The sequence below is a fragment of the Zingiber officinale genome, chromosome 4B, assembly GCF_018446385.1.
Source record: "Zingiber officinale cultivar Zhangliang chromosome 4B, Zo_v1.1, whole genome shotgun sequence".
NCBI classification, from domain to species: domain Eukaryota; kingdom Viridiplantae; phylum Streptophyta; class Magnoliopsida; order Zingiberales; family Zingiberaceae; genus Zingiber; species Zingiber officinale.
Genome location: NC_055993.1, coordinates 115,671,481 through 115,686,167, shown reverse-complemented (window position 1 = coordinate 115,686,167; position 14,687 = coordinate 115,671,481). Strand labels below are relative to the sequence as shown.

The following is a 14,687-nucleotide window of genomic DNA, read 5'->3' as shown; positions in this document are numbered from 1 at the left end:
CGGCTGAATATATGTCTTCTACATTGTTCGGACCCATGGTTTCTTAAGGCTAGGGTGCCTAAAGAAATCATAAGCTCAAACCACTCCATCATGTTGAGTAAACCAATATGCTAGCATCTGTCCAACAACCTTCAGTGTCCTTGCTGTGAATAGGATAAGGTCCCGTATCTGAAAGCAATCGCTTAATCACTGGGAGTCTGTGTGGACGACCTCCCAAGACCCATACATGCATGAGGATGGCTCTTTAGCCATAATCTTCATCCAGTAAGAAGATGGCTCATCGCATGCATGATTCACTACCTAAGTTTGCAAATAATTCAAAATTAAAGGGAAAGATAAGGAATCACAATTGGAGGAAAGTGAAGGGGTTGAAATCTATGTAGATTGCAATTCATGGAAGAGTGGTAGGGAGGCTCAAGATCTCAAAGAGAGGTTGGGGTTTAGGGTAAAAATAGGTCAGTTTTTGGGTTTTTAATAAACAACATGCAATAAAATAGATTGTAAATGACGCCTCTTTGCTATGGGTTGGATTGAAGCGATTGTAATCAAGGATAAAGGTGAGATAACTTTGCCATGAAAGTCATCACATTGTTCTTCTAATGTAAAAATATTTAAGATATAATTGATACCAAGGTTTAAAATCTCAAACCATGCTGGGGTTTCTTATTGGAACAATATAGTTTCAGCACTATATTGGGTCGTATCGTTAAGGTTTTGATACTTTATTTAATTGAATTATTAACGATTTCAAGATTAATTTTAGTTGGTATAAGTTGGTCTCTTTGGATAATTTAGTAGGGGTATCAAATTTCTTTAGTTTGGGATGATGTAAGATATCCAACTTTTATCTTGTTTGACATAACCAATTAAGTTGAACCGAACTAACTTATTATCTTTGCTATACAGTGTGGTCTAATTAAGTCTTAGGAAACTTCATCAAGTAGGCACAAAGATTACCATCATGTTGATCCCAATAGAGGGTTTGGTTTAAACTTATAATGATAACAAGTGAATTAGAACTAAACCAAGTTATATTTGGGCTGAGTAAGTTTAGTCGTATTAATTAAATTTGCGAAAATGGTAATTCTTTAGGGACTGTATAATTTTGTTTTCCTTTATTCTGATTCATACTCGCCCTCACCACCTCCACCTTCCCTTGTTTCTCTCCTTCCCTCGCGCCACCTCATCATCACCCTACTCTCATAACTGATTACTTGATCCCTACTGCCTTCAATACTTCTTTCCTTGCTGCTCTCCTCTCTCTCATGTATTCTCTCTCATACAACCTCTCTCTCCCTCATGATCTCTCTTGTTATTTTTGTACTCTTGCCTCCATGAATTCCTCTCTCGCCCACTCAATCTTTCAGGTGGAGAAGCCTCTCTTTCCCACTCGTCCTCTTGCGCAAGAGATGTCATTAGGAAGGTTTGAAGGATCACAATTTGAAACAACCCGTAGAAATCGTTAGCCTCCTCGCACTACTCCATATCCCAAAATAGTTTGTTGCATTTGCATCATCAAGAAAGCTTCGAGTGAGATATTTCGAGGTTCCAAGTTCTATGTGTTGGTTAGTTGGCAAAACAAAATAACTGTGCTAACTAGCACGAAAAGGGAGCAATCCTTGAGATACTACGGTAATTCTTCTCATTTTACCTTCAAAGTAGTTTAACTATTGTGATGTGCAAGCTTATGTAAATGATATGCAATTGAGAATTATTACTTTGCTTGAATTTAGTTTGTCACAATTGAGAAATATCACTTTAAAGGTGATGAATTGATCCAAACTATTAGAATGTCCATAAGTATAACTTCTTGTTAGAGCTAATTAGTAGTGCTACAAATTATTTTCCTTTGGTCATAGGTTATATCAAGGATCACCTTTAAATCCATATTTGTTTATATTATATTAAATGATATATAAAGAGAAGCTCGGTGCACGAAGCTCCTGCCAATGTGTCGTGGGGAATGGTTTATTATACGTTGTTTTACCATGCATTGTAATAGGTTGTTTCCTTGACTCAACCATTGTTTTCGTGACTCTACCATCATATCACATGGCAACAATTTTAGGTTCTCCTTCAATGATATCATTTAATATGTTTGTGTATATATTGTTTGAACTATTAGTAATGTAAAAAAAGATTTTCCTATAGTTGTAGGTCTAAATCCATTGTTAGCTCTAAGCCCTGATTTTTTCACATTGTATAAAATGAACTAACCAATAATGTCCAACATAAAGCTCTTTGATATAAGTTATATATTAATTTATGAAAGTGTAATTTCATTAAATTCTACTCTTGAATTTAGAATAAAAATTTTAGAAATTAAAATTTTAGAAATTAAAATTTTATAATAATCATAACTAAGAAATAGAATATGATAGTTTAGATGATTGGCATTGAAAATGCTGAAACAGATTATATATATCTTAGGTTTATTATTCAACAAGAAGAGTATACTAATGAAAGTATCATTAAGAAAAATCAGATAAAGAATGATTGATCAAAATGGAGGGAAGTTTTTGTAATATTTTGTGGTAAATTTTATAAGATTGTGAAATTACCTGTTATATTTATTAATGTAACATAGATGAATATGGTGAGACGGACTTGTAGAATTATTAGAAAGGATAAAATACTAATATTCTGGTGCACCTTTATTTAGCTTCACAGCTGATTTTAGGTTGAGACGGTATTGCTATGTTCAATGTCATCAAAGAAGTTTAGTTAGAAAAGTTAATTTGTTAGAGTTGAACGTCTAAGAGCTGAAGAGGGGTCAAGGAAAATATAAATGAAAAAACTATTTTAATGAATTTGAATGTTATTTGTGATAGTCTTGCTTAGAGCTCTTTGATGAAACTTTTTGTGAGTTTCTATATTGCGGTCATGTTCTCACGGGAGCCCCAACAGATTGTAATGCTCTCGACCAGAATTGAAATTAGTCATTGAATTTACTACTGGAATTAGAGAGTTTAAATCATTAATGAAAGAGGCAATTGACATTTTGCCCAATTGAGGAATGATACAAGGAAAAAAAAGTTCCAATATTTAGTTCATTTAAAGCATGGTGGCAAAAGGCGACTACGCTTGCCCCCAACACCCTTGCCAACTTGTCCCAGAGTCAACACGGAGGAGGTAAATCACGGGTGGCTATTAGCCTTTGAAATAGTGACTGGCGCATGAGAGAGATATTTATCTCCGCTATGCCAAGATTCGAACCCCAGACGTCATGGTGACGACACCTCATGCTCTAGACATTAGACCGTCCCGGGAGGACCTCGTTCATTTAAAGCTTACAAAGCAAGAAAGAGGGAAAAATGAGGGAGAACCAGCGAAACATGTGATAATGGTGGGAAGAGAAGGGTGGCAGTTTTGGTTCATTCTAAGTACGGTGCTATTGTTTCCTCTTTCATGTGTTGGTTTTTGATGGAGACAAGCATGTATTGTAGATACTTCAGATGAAGGGGAGACCCAGGTTATTTTTATATGTGGGCTACAGTGTTTTAAGCAACTACATGGAGTGCATGAATTTGTTAAATTCTGTGAGAGATTATGCAACAATACGTCAATTCTTGCTTGAGTGGTCATATAGCAGGCATAGGGGCAGATTGCAGGCAGTATTGTAGATATATTGCATACTCTGAAGCAACAACTGTGTGGGATGTCAATGAAGAGGAGAGGGGGTAATTAGGAAATAGGTTTATAATGCTCTGACAGCTAGTTTAAAGGAATACTTGTGGAGCTCTTTATTAAGCACAGCTGCTCTCTATATAAAGAGGAGGCATGATATAACTTGCACAAGATTATTTTATTTAAAGTTGGATATAATAGATGAAATTTGGTTAAAGAATCTTAAGCACAATATCAGTCTAATTTATTATGTATTGTTTTAAATTTATGGATTCATTTTACCCCTTTTAAAGTACAATGTTGACAGTCCTTACCTTTGTTCTTAATTAGTAATGAATTTTTGTTTTTTTTACTAACGAAAGCAATTTATTTTGCAGGAAAATCATGAAATGCTGTTGAGGTGCATTAAAGAAAAATTAGGTTTTAAGGATGGTAGGCCAGTTGCAGCTTGTGCCATCTATAAATTACTTCTTCATTGGCATGCCTTTGAGGCTGAAAAGACAACTATTTTTGATTTTGTTATAAAGGGAATCAACAATGTTCTAGAGGTTTGTTTTGTTTTTTACTTTCTCTTATCAGTTTCACTATTGAAATGAATCTTAGTATTGTTTACATTTCCCTCCCTACATTTCAGGTAGATAATGAGGAAGATAACTTGCCATATTGGTTATCCAACTCTTCTTCACTTCTGTGCCTCTTGCAAAGGAATCTTCGATCAAAAGAATTCTTAACAACACCTTCTAGACGCTTTGGATCCTTGGGTCTTAATCGGAGAATTGTATGTGCTAGATATTAACTGCATAGACTTATTTCCTGCTACATTTGCATTATTTTGTTAGATCTCAGGAGTCCTGGCTACTGAATGGTGTTTGTGAAAATGATGTTTATCTTATTTCCTTGTTTAGAAGAACACCAGTGTCATTTCGGCCATGCATGACCACCATGTTTGCTTTTCCAGCATTATCTCATATATTACAAATACAAATCTTCATAGATAATCTGTTTAATATATAGAAATTGAGTTTATAATAATATATGTTTTTTCTCAATTCTTCACTGGCTGTCTAGGCATGACCCAACCTTTGTGTTGCTCTGTCTTCCCTTTCTCATATCTATCATTAGTTCCAATTTTAAAATTTCAATATTTATTATTCAATGTGTTATTTGTCCAATTTTTATTTTTGTGTTTTTATATTTATGATTTAGTTTTTTTTATTGCTATCTCTTAATTTATTTGTGTGCATTATGTCTATGGTTTTCTTAAATAGGTTTAACTAACTATAACGTCAAATGACCAAATATTTCATTATCATTCTTATGTTGTGCTAATCCCTATTATTTTGGTTCACTACATCTTATCCTTCAATCTAATTCTATGCAATGCATAATGACATATAACATCTTAACCCATCTTCTCTCCCATTTTATCATTTCTATCTTTTGGAGTTGCATCTAATTTCTCTCCTTCTAATAGTACTATTTTCTTGTAACTCTATTTATCCATTTGTGCATTTTTTTCCAATAATTCTACACATTCATCTTGAAATTTTTTGCTAAAGCTAAATTAACTTTCTATATGTTTTTGTTTACCAAACATTCACATGTTGTGCCACAATTTTATGGTACGCCAGTTATGCTAAAAAAATTGGTTAATATAGTACATCAATGAACATAATTTTGGTGTTATCATTTGTTTTCTTTGACACAACGTTAAAGTTACTGCCATGTGACCTTGAGGTCACGAAAACAACCACTTGCAAAATGGAAAGTAAGGCTGCATACGATAGATCCAATGTGGTTCGACCCTTGGACCCTGTATTAATCGGAGCTTCGTGCACTGGGTTGCCATTTCATTTGTTTTCTTTGACAAAAATTTTTTCTTTAAATAAAAGAATATAAAGATAATAAGCAACATTCTTGAAGTCAATTTTTAAATTAAACTAGTGATCATTAATTTTGTCTGATGGAGTATCTATTTTTCTGGTACTATAATTATGTTTTATATAGTATGCTGTGTAAATGCCTTATAGTGGCTGAATGTATGCTTCTAGGTCTTCTTACCTTTGTTTAAAGGAAAGAAAACAATCAAAGGGAAAGGACGGTGTGAATACATGGAAGGGCTCTCTATCCATTTCATCTAAGTAATCAATGGATTTCTACCTCAATTCTTCTAAAGTTGGATACTTTTCCTTGGAGAGCAACAAATCAACCTAACTAAACATGGCCTTATATTGCTCTCTCCTTGCCATTAGAGACACTTCCTGTCCAACTTAGGATGTCACCTGTGTTCATCCTAGGTCAGGATCAAACTCTCTACTGAAAACTCCATGGGGAACTTTCCAATCTACCACATAACCCATCTTATTTGAGCAACTCAAGAGAGATAGTTCCTAGAGAATTTCTTTTGTAAATCTCTCATGTAATTTGATTAGATCATAAACGCAAATTTGCATACATTCACATAACATACTTAGGCAATAACTATGATATCTATATACACCACGGGACACACTCAACACAATTAGTTCCAATATAAAGATTATAACTCGTCATGAAAGCCCAGAATGAATCAAACATACATCGGATATCACCATGTCAAAACACCATTAGTGAAATAGTAAGTTATACAATAAGTCCAAGTAACTTGATAAAACCCAAATATAAAGTAACAAAAATCACCTTTTAATAGTTACCACTAGTGATTCACTATCTACCCTAGCCTAAGAATCTACAGACCAAAAATTAAAAAAGTGGTGGGCACCTAACATATAAATTGTGCCTTGTAGGCCAAATTATATATAAAACATGATTATGACACACCATATAATGTCAAAATACCAATATGACATTCAGTCCAAAAGCTATATAGAAACAACTAACATGCATTTATTAATATTTAATTAGTAGTGAGCTTATAAATATAGCATGTTTACACCAAGTTATTATCCAAAACACAATATGTATAAATCTAATCAACAGGGTATTCAATTTCACTAAAAAAATCTTACAATCGTTTAGATTCTTCAAGACCTAAACTGTAAGATAAAAATGAGCATAAGTTGTCCCCCCTCATCAATAAAGCATGAGATTTGCACATACCCTCCAATGAGGGAATTATGTCCCAAGAAATGCATAGGTGTATGTGTATTATGGTTTGTGAAGTCACCCTCCAATGCGTGAATGAAGCGCTATATAAGTACACCTTTGTTTATATATAATAGTTGAAGTTCCCTTAATAACACATAAGATTTGCATAACAAATTAGCTAATGCAAATGATGAAGTCCCAAGTAAAACAATATCTTTACATAAGTTTATGGATGAAGTCACCTCATAATGCGTGAAATCTATACATAATGCCTTCCAATGTAGTGATGGAGGCTCAAGTAAATGCACAATTATGCATATATAAAATTGCCAAAGTTCTACGATAACATGTGATGCATATAATGTGCTCAATATAGAGGCGAAGTTATATGCATATCATCATTTATCAAAAGCATAGAGTAGTCAATGAATTCATTAAGGCAACAAATTCTAAATATAATTGGTCAGATGACCCATATGTCGTCCCCCACATTACAACTTGGTTTATCCCTTAATTCATCTCAAAGTACATCTCCTTCCCTCCTAATTTAATTAGAGAAACACAATCCATGTCAGAAAATTTGACCAACCGACCTCTCCACACGTGTTATCAATCACATATACTTAAATTTAAACTCGGGGACTGACATTCACTGTGAAAATCTCTTCAAAAAGGTTAGCTTAGACTTCAGCTAGGTCCAGAGATCACCCCAAATCCCTGTATCCTATAGGCAATCACAACACAACCTTAGCACCTAAACTTAGGATTGACCCTATGATAAAAAAGAACTCACTGCACAACAAGAGTATATTTATCCTCTTGAAAATGCCAAATTCCCCTTTGATGTGACTGCTCAAATTGTTATTTGCATAAATTTATTCTTTAGGTCTTGTTTTCTCTAAAAGGGACTTATGTTGCCCTTAAGGGTCCCTAGACCTCTAACCAAACAAACCGAAGGAAAGGTAGCCATGCCATACTTAGATCTAGAAGAAAACCTCCCATTAATCGTTACCCTAGCCATCCATCATCACCAACCTTCTTGATGCCACCGTCCCTAGGGTAGGAGAAGATGAAGAGTTGCTCTTGGGGAGGAGAGGCTTTTGGGGAGGAAAAGAAATTCCAGAGATGAGGAGGTGGTTGGCCATGGAAGAAGACAAGAAAGTTGAGGTTTTGGATGCATGCATGAGGAGGAATAGGTGTTTATGTTCGTAAAAAGGAAACTTCTTGAGTAAAAAAAATATCAACTCTCTCATGTAGTTCAACCCGAGTCCAAAGCAATCTTCCAATTTGGCCTCAAATCAAGCCCAATTTTTTCATCAAATCACTTAATCACCTAGTTCATAAGTGCATTGAAACACAGCATACAAAATATGGAAAATAAAATTTGAGGTTTTGGTGCTTTCGTGTTAAATTGCCAAACTAAAATTTGGAAAATAAAACATCCAAAAAACTATTCCTCTGATTAATCACAGGAAATAATTTAATAGAATTTAAGAATATTTATTAGAAACTTTAATGGAGACATACTGACTTGAATATTTGCTATCAGTATTTCCAGTACAAGGAATTGTGTTTTACTGATAAATGACGATCTTATTGTATGTTTAGGGTAAAAGATATCTATTTTCATTTTCATGATAAAATTTGGGTAAACACTATTGCTGTTGGATTATATATTATATATTGTATATGCTCAAATTTAGCACCTGCATTGCATAACACCAGGTACATGCTTTTATTCACCACCTAGTGTTCTATAGATCTTACAAAAATATTCTCTTACAGGGAGTGAAACCAATTTCGAATTTTATTGGAGAAGAAAACCTGAACTTGGCACATATTGAGGCACAATATCCAGCTATATTGTTTAAACAACAATTGACTGCATGTCTGGAAAAGATTTTTGGATTGATGAGGGATAACCTGAAGAAAGAAATTTTGCCGCTTCTTAGTCAATGCATTCAGGTGTGTTCGATTACAAGTTTTTTACTTATTGGCTCATTCTCCAACCCTATGTATCTCTTTTGTTGTACTCTTTACTGATGAAATAGAAACTAAGAGATTTGTCTTTTTTTTTTGCTTTTTTTTATACATATAATTTCATTGAAGGCCCCAAAATCTACTCAAGGACCTACAATAAGACCGTCCAAGTCTCCTGGTGGTGTTGCTCAACCACTATCAAATACTAATTGGGACCTCATAATAAAATTTTTGGATTCACTTATGGAGCGCCTACGTGAAAACTTTGTGAGTTTTTTGAGTTATTTTTGCTTTTTAGTCAAACATTGTCTTTATTTATTGTTAAAATTTTATCATGTTTTCTTTATTGTTTTATTTTGACATTTGTAATAGAAAGTAGTAACCAAGCGATCTATTAAGTGGAAACACATTTTTATTCTTGAGTGCATTTTTATGTGGAAAGTTTAAAATTTTGGTGTGGAGACATGTTTCAGTCTCGTCCAATATCAGTTTGGTGCTTTCGTGATTCTGTTAGTCGTGCTATGTTGTCGCTCAACATCAAAGAAATAGAAGAAGAGTGGAAGTGGAAAAGGAAGAGGAAGAAGCAGAGGGCACTTATTCTCGTCTTAATTGTGTTCTACTTGTTGCTTCGATAGATGAAGATTAGGTTGATATCAGTCTGGCCTACTTGTGCATACAAAAGAGGATGATAAGATTCATTTGTCTCAGCTGTTTCTACATCCAGAAGAGGATCACAATCTTTGTCTTGTCTTGCATTCTGAGTTCATGCTGCCAAGTCTGGAAGAGGAAGATGACCTTGCCTAGTATCAGAGTTCAAGTATCCACATCTAAAGGAAGAATGTTTTCACCATTCAATCTCACCACTGGATCTGACTTTCATACTTGCATTGTTCTCCTCTGTTCAGCACAACATTAAATTTTAGTACATTCTTTTGAGTTCCAGTTCTTATATTCTTCTTTAGTATTTTAGAAGTATGTCGAGGTGAGATATTGGCAACAATCAAAATGCTCATAAATATAGATATTCTGCGGAAAACTTTTTTTTATCTTGTACTAGGTGCACAAGAGTTTCAAATGTATATAAGGCTAAAAGAACTCCAACTGTTGTGATAGTTCAAGGGCTTCTTTTGCCACTGCACATGAAAAGCATCACTAGCCACTTGGACTAGAGGAAATAATGAATATATTTTGGAAATGGTCTTCTAGTGTCATCATTTTGTTAGTTAATTTTTGTGTTTTTTCCCTTCATCTTGTTAATATGGCACATGAATTACACTAGGCTTCTTAAAGATGGAAAAAAAAAATGAGAGATAACCAATGTCACAATAGGAATTAGGAAAGGGAGCACCTCCCTCACATAAGTAGTTCCAACACCTATTTAAGTATTGAGAAGTCGAGCATTTGTGAAGTTCATTAGTAGGTGAGGGTGTAGTATGGAAAGAGAGCTACTTCACTTAATCTTCACCGTTGAACCCCCCTGCTACTCAAAATAGGTATTACACTCTAGCCTTCTTAGTCTTATCCCTTCTAGCTTTCTTAGTCTCATTCCTTACCCTTCCTTTTAGCCCCTCATGTCAAGTATATAACTTCTTTCTCTTGCTGCTGGTATTGTATTCTTCTTTTGCTCGCTACCTATCCATTTTTATTTATATTTTGTAAGATAATTGCTGAAAATTTGAAGCTTGCTACTGAGAAATAGATAAGCCTGCTGAAGCAATGTATGGCAGTTTCAATTTTATTGCTTGAAAATAGATCATGTGTTATGATTATTGATATACGCCTGTCTTCTGTTGCATGGTTATTCTTTTGTTGTTATCTTAATTGTTAAAAAAAAAAGTGATTATTAGTGAACATATAACTGAATTGCGCGAGTTTTTTTTTGTTGGAAATATAATCAAAGTCTCACATTGAAAATACATGGAAAAGATTATGAGTTTATAAGATAAAAGATATCTCTATTGGAATGAGGTCTTTTAGGTAGAGCTAAAAAATAAATCCACGAGGGCTTAAGTCCAAAGTGGACAATATTATATCATTGTGAAAATATGTGAATTTTTTTAGTTCTAACGTATTAGAGCCATGGACTGTATCGAGCCATGTGGGTAGAATAGTGACATTGAAGGAAGGAGGTGAGGGCTCCCAGAGAAGTGAACTCTAAGCGAAAAGTCCAAGCAAGTCAAGGGTGATTGGATGCTTGGCGGAAATCCTAGTGGAGTGAACCCTAGATGGTGATAAGTCCAAGAATGCCAAGGGTGGCCAAATGTTTGGTGGAAATCCTAGGGGAGTGAACTTAGGTGGTGAAAAAGTCATAGAGGAGAGGAGTGACCTCGATTAATTAGATGCTTGAGGGGAGGCCCAGAGTAGGTCAATACTGATTGGATGCTTGAGGGGAGACCCGGAGTAGGTCAAGGGTGATCGGATGCTTGAGGGGAGACCCGTATTATGAGAATAATGATGATCATTCATTTGAGGGGAGGATTGTTAGGAATATAATCAAATCTCACAATGAAAATATATAGAAAATATCATGAGTTTATAAGATGGAAAATATCTCCATTGGAATGATGCTCCTTTTGAGTAGATTTCAAAAATAAATCTATGAGGACTTAGGTCAAAGTGGATAATATCATATCATTGTGAAGATATGTGAATTTTTTTTGTCCTAACACTTTTCAGTATTCTAAATGGAGATTTTATTGAAGTTCCTTAATTATTCATCTTTCATTAGGGATTCTAACTTGGCATATAGCCCTTAAATATTGTGACCATACAAACAACAATTTTATTACCACCAACAAGAATCTTGCTTTCAGTGCCTCATGCAAATATTGAGGTCTTCCTCTCTGCATCAGTTGGGATGATAATCACAATTTCAAACACCGCCTCTATGATCAAAATCAAACCATTGTTTTCTTTTGATAGGCATTTGATTTCTTAGAAGAGCAAGGAATCTATAACATTCAGTGTTGAGGCAAAATAGTAGGCTGATTCTAGCCATATGGTTCATTTGGCTCAAATAGTTGATGGCTGATGACAAAACATATAGAGATTGACTGTCACCTTCTTATGGAAAAGGTGCAATTGAGAAAGATTTGTCAATAAGAATTTGAGTGGTCCTAGAATTGAATACATTTGTAAGAAGTTGGGGTTCTACAGTGCACTTGAACTGATTTGAGTGTTAGGCTGTCTGCGAGTAGTGACCTAATTGATATAAATTGTGTCCCTTGCTTGCTCTTTATGATGTTAGTTCGTTGTCTCTATTGTATCCAGAAAAGCCTCTTTTTCCATTGGTCATTTGTCTTGGTGAATTTGCTACTATTGTGTTCCTTATGGCGCATTTTTTTTATACTCATAGGGGTATGATTGTCGTAATCAGTTGCGATGATGCTGTGTTTGTCTGTCTTCATCTTTTTTGATGAATTTTCTTTCCAATTCTTCTTGTATACTACCTAGAATGTGGCCATTAGTTACACATGTATAATAACTGCTTGGCTCGGTACATTTTTCTCCACCCTCAATTATATATGTGACATTCTTCACATCATTGGATTCTTCACTTAAATCCATCCTAGATGAGCCTTTTGGTTGCATCTGTAACCAAGTAAGATTCTATGTCTCATCCTATTTTCATTCACCTGCTTAGGGATGATAATGGGTCGGGTTCGGGTCGGATTCTATATCCTCCGTCCCCATATCCATCGGGTATAGGATCTCCGATGGGTATACCCATACCCATTAAATGATCGGATATCTTCTAGAGTTATAATTTTTCTTCTTTCTTTCCAACTATTATCATTCAACAAAAATATATTAAAATTAACAACCTATTAAAAAATATATATATAATTAAAAAAATAGATTAAACATCTATATAGTCTCCTCCTAATATCAACAAAAATAGTAAGTTGATTTTGGGAAAATAAAATTTTATTTAATATATGTATATATATTATTTAATCGGGTATTCGGGTCGGGTATCGGATATTGATAGTCCCTCCATACTCTCCTCCATCCGGGTCGGATGTCGGATCCTCCATCGGGTTCGGGTGCAATTGCCATCCCTACACCTGCTTTCATTATCTTCTTGGTTTCATCCTCTTCTTAGAGGCTGTCATCTTATTTTATGTATATAACCAACACTTATCAGAAGAGGAGCTTTGGCGCAACGGTAAAGTTATTACTTTGTGAGCTAAAGGTCACGAGTTCGAATCCTGGAAACAACCTTCTGCAAAAATTAGGCAAGATTGCGTATAATGGATCCTTTCTCGTGACTCCACATGGAGGGAACTTCGTGCACCGGGCTACTCTTATAACCAACATTTATCACATAACCAACACTTATCACAAGGCATTGCTAGGCTTGTGATGGAAAGGTTGTTGAGGAGTAGCAGGTCACAAGGCTTCTTTATGGAGTGACAAAATTGCTCCTACATGTTGCAGAACTAAATAATACATAAACAAAGAAGAAAAAAGAACTAGATCATAACAAGAAAGAGAGGCATGTATGTGGTTCGTCAAGAGTGCCTCTACATCCATGGCCACTAAGGGGGAGGATTTTATTAGTCAAGTCATGCACCAATTACAACATGCATGAGATGGTTTCACCCTCTCCTTTTATTAAGGAATTAGGGATACAACCAATCAGATCAGCAATTTATAGTATTTCAATTAAGACCAAGTTCGAAGATACTCTCAAAGATCAGCAATTGTTGTATCTCAGATAGTCCTTTGGAGATCTGGAACGGGTAAGGATTCATACTCAAGCTGACTAGTGGATCCAAACTAATCCAGTGTATGATAGCAAAACCAAAAGGCTATCATCTTAATGTAGAAGGATCCACATATTTTTATTATTATTTTTGATATTTTTTATATTATTGGTATTTAAGGTTTTTTTTGGTAATTTCTGTCTTTTTATATTTTGAGTCCGTTTAGGATTTTAGATTATGAGTTTGTTAATAATTTTTCCTTTATTTTATAATTTTTTTCCTTTCTTTACAAAATAGGAATTGGAATCCATATATTAGAATTTCATTCCTTTTTTGGGTATTAGAGTTTGGGGTCTATATAAACATATATTTAGTTGTTTGAGGATTAATCCTCTATTCTTAAAAAAAACTTCTATTTTTTTGGGTAAAACCTAGAGAACGGCAAAGTTCTCTTTGTTTTGGAGGATTCTCTTCTTGCCTTCTCCTCAATTCCCCTCTTCTCGTTAGTCCGTAAGATAATTGCTATCCTGTTCGATATCAGTTGGTATCATTGTAGCGATGCAGGTCAAGGTGACTACAATGACGGCTATAGGGTCGAGATGGCTATAATCGGCGGCGAGACTGGTGGCATGGATACGGAAGTCGTTCGAGTGGTGGTTAAGGAGCGTGGTGAAATAGGACGCCCATGAACGAACGACGACAATGCCTCCGATTATGTGCTCAAGGATGATGTTGTTGGCGGTCACAAAGGTCTCGAAGTCACTGAGTTCCACCCGCAAGTATGCAAAGGAACCACCGACGATGGGTATCTCAATGGCAAACTTGGTGTTGCAGAACATAGAAAGCATCACGGAGACACAGGAGATGACGTAGGAGTGAATGACTGCAGGTCCAGCTTCATCAGGAACCTCCTGCCCAACGAGGACGAAGATGTCGGAGCAGATGACCGTGCTGATCTCGAACCAGAGGAGATCCCACTAGGAGAGTTTTTCTTCATCTCGTTTCCGCTTCGAGCCTTGATCCCGGTGATCTCGAACTTGTCCACGAAGCAAGTTGTGACCTAATCCTTGAGGCGGAAGAGCCCCTAAAGGCTGTGGTGGTAGAGGGCTCGACCGCACCGTCCGAGAAAGAAGAGGTCGAGAGGTCGGCGCCTCCGACACCAGAAGAGGAGACGGTAGAGCACATGCCGATTGGCTTCGAGGTGGCTTTCCCTTCACTGCTAGACTTGACCAAGGAACTGGGACTGGAGTTTCCCTACTCGCATCCTTGTTTACAGGGCATAAG

General features: G+C 35.5%; 1 protein-coding gene across 1 annotated transcript in view; it reads left to right on the top strand.

Moving 5' to 3' along the window:
• Nucleotides 1-14,687, top strand: part of LOC121976128 (protein OPAQUE1-like) — a 132,842-nt gene that overhangs the window by 107,049 nt on the left and 11,106 nt on the right. Inside the window, exons 28-31 of the mRNA XM_042528135.1 lie at nucleotides 4,005-4,175; nucleotides 4,262-4,405; nucleotides 8,500-8,679; nucleotides 8,824-8,961. Of these exons, the coding sequence (XP_042384069.1) occupies nucleotides 4,005-4,175; nucleotides 4,262-4,405; nucleotides 8,500-8,679; nucleotides 8,824-8,961 (633 nt within the window). The remainder of the gene's footprint in view (nucleotides 1-4,004; nucleotides 4,176-4,261; nucleotides 4,406-8,499; nucleotides 8,680-8,823; nucleotides 8,962-14,687) is intronic.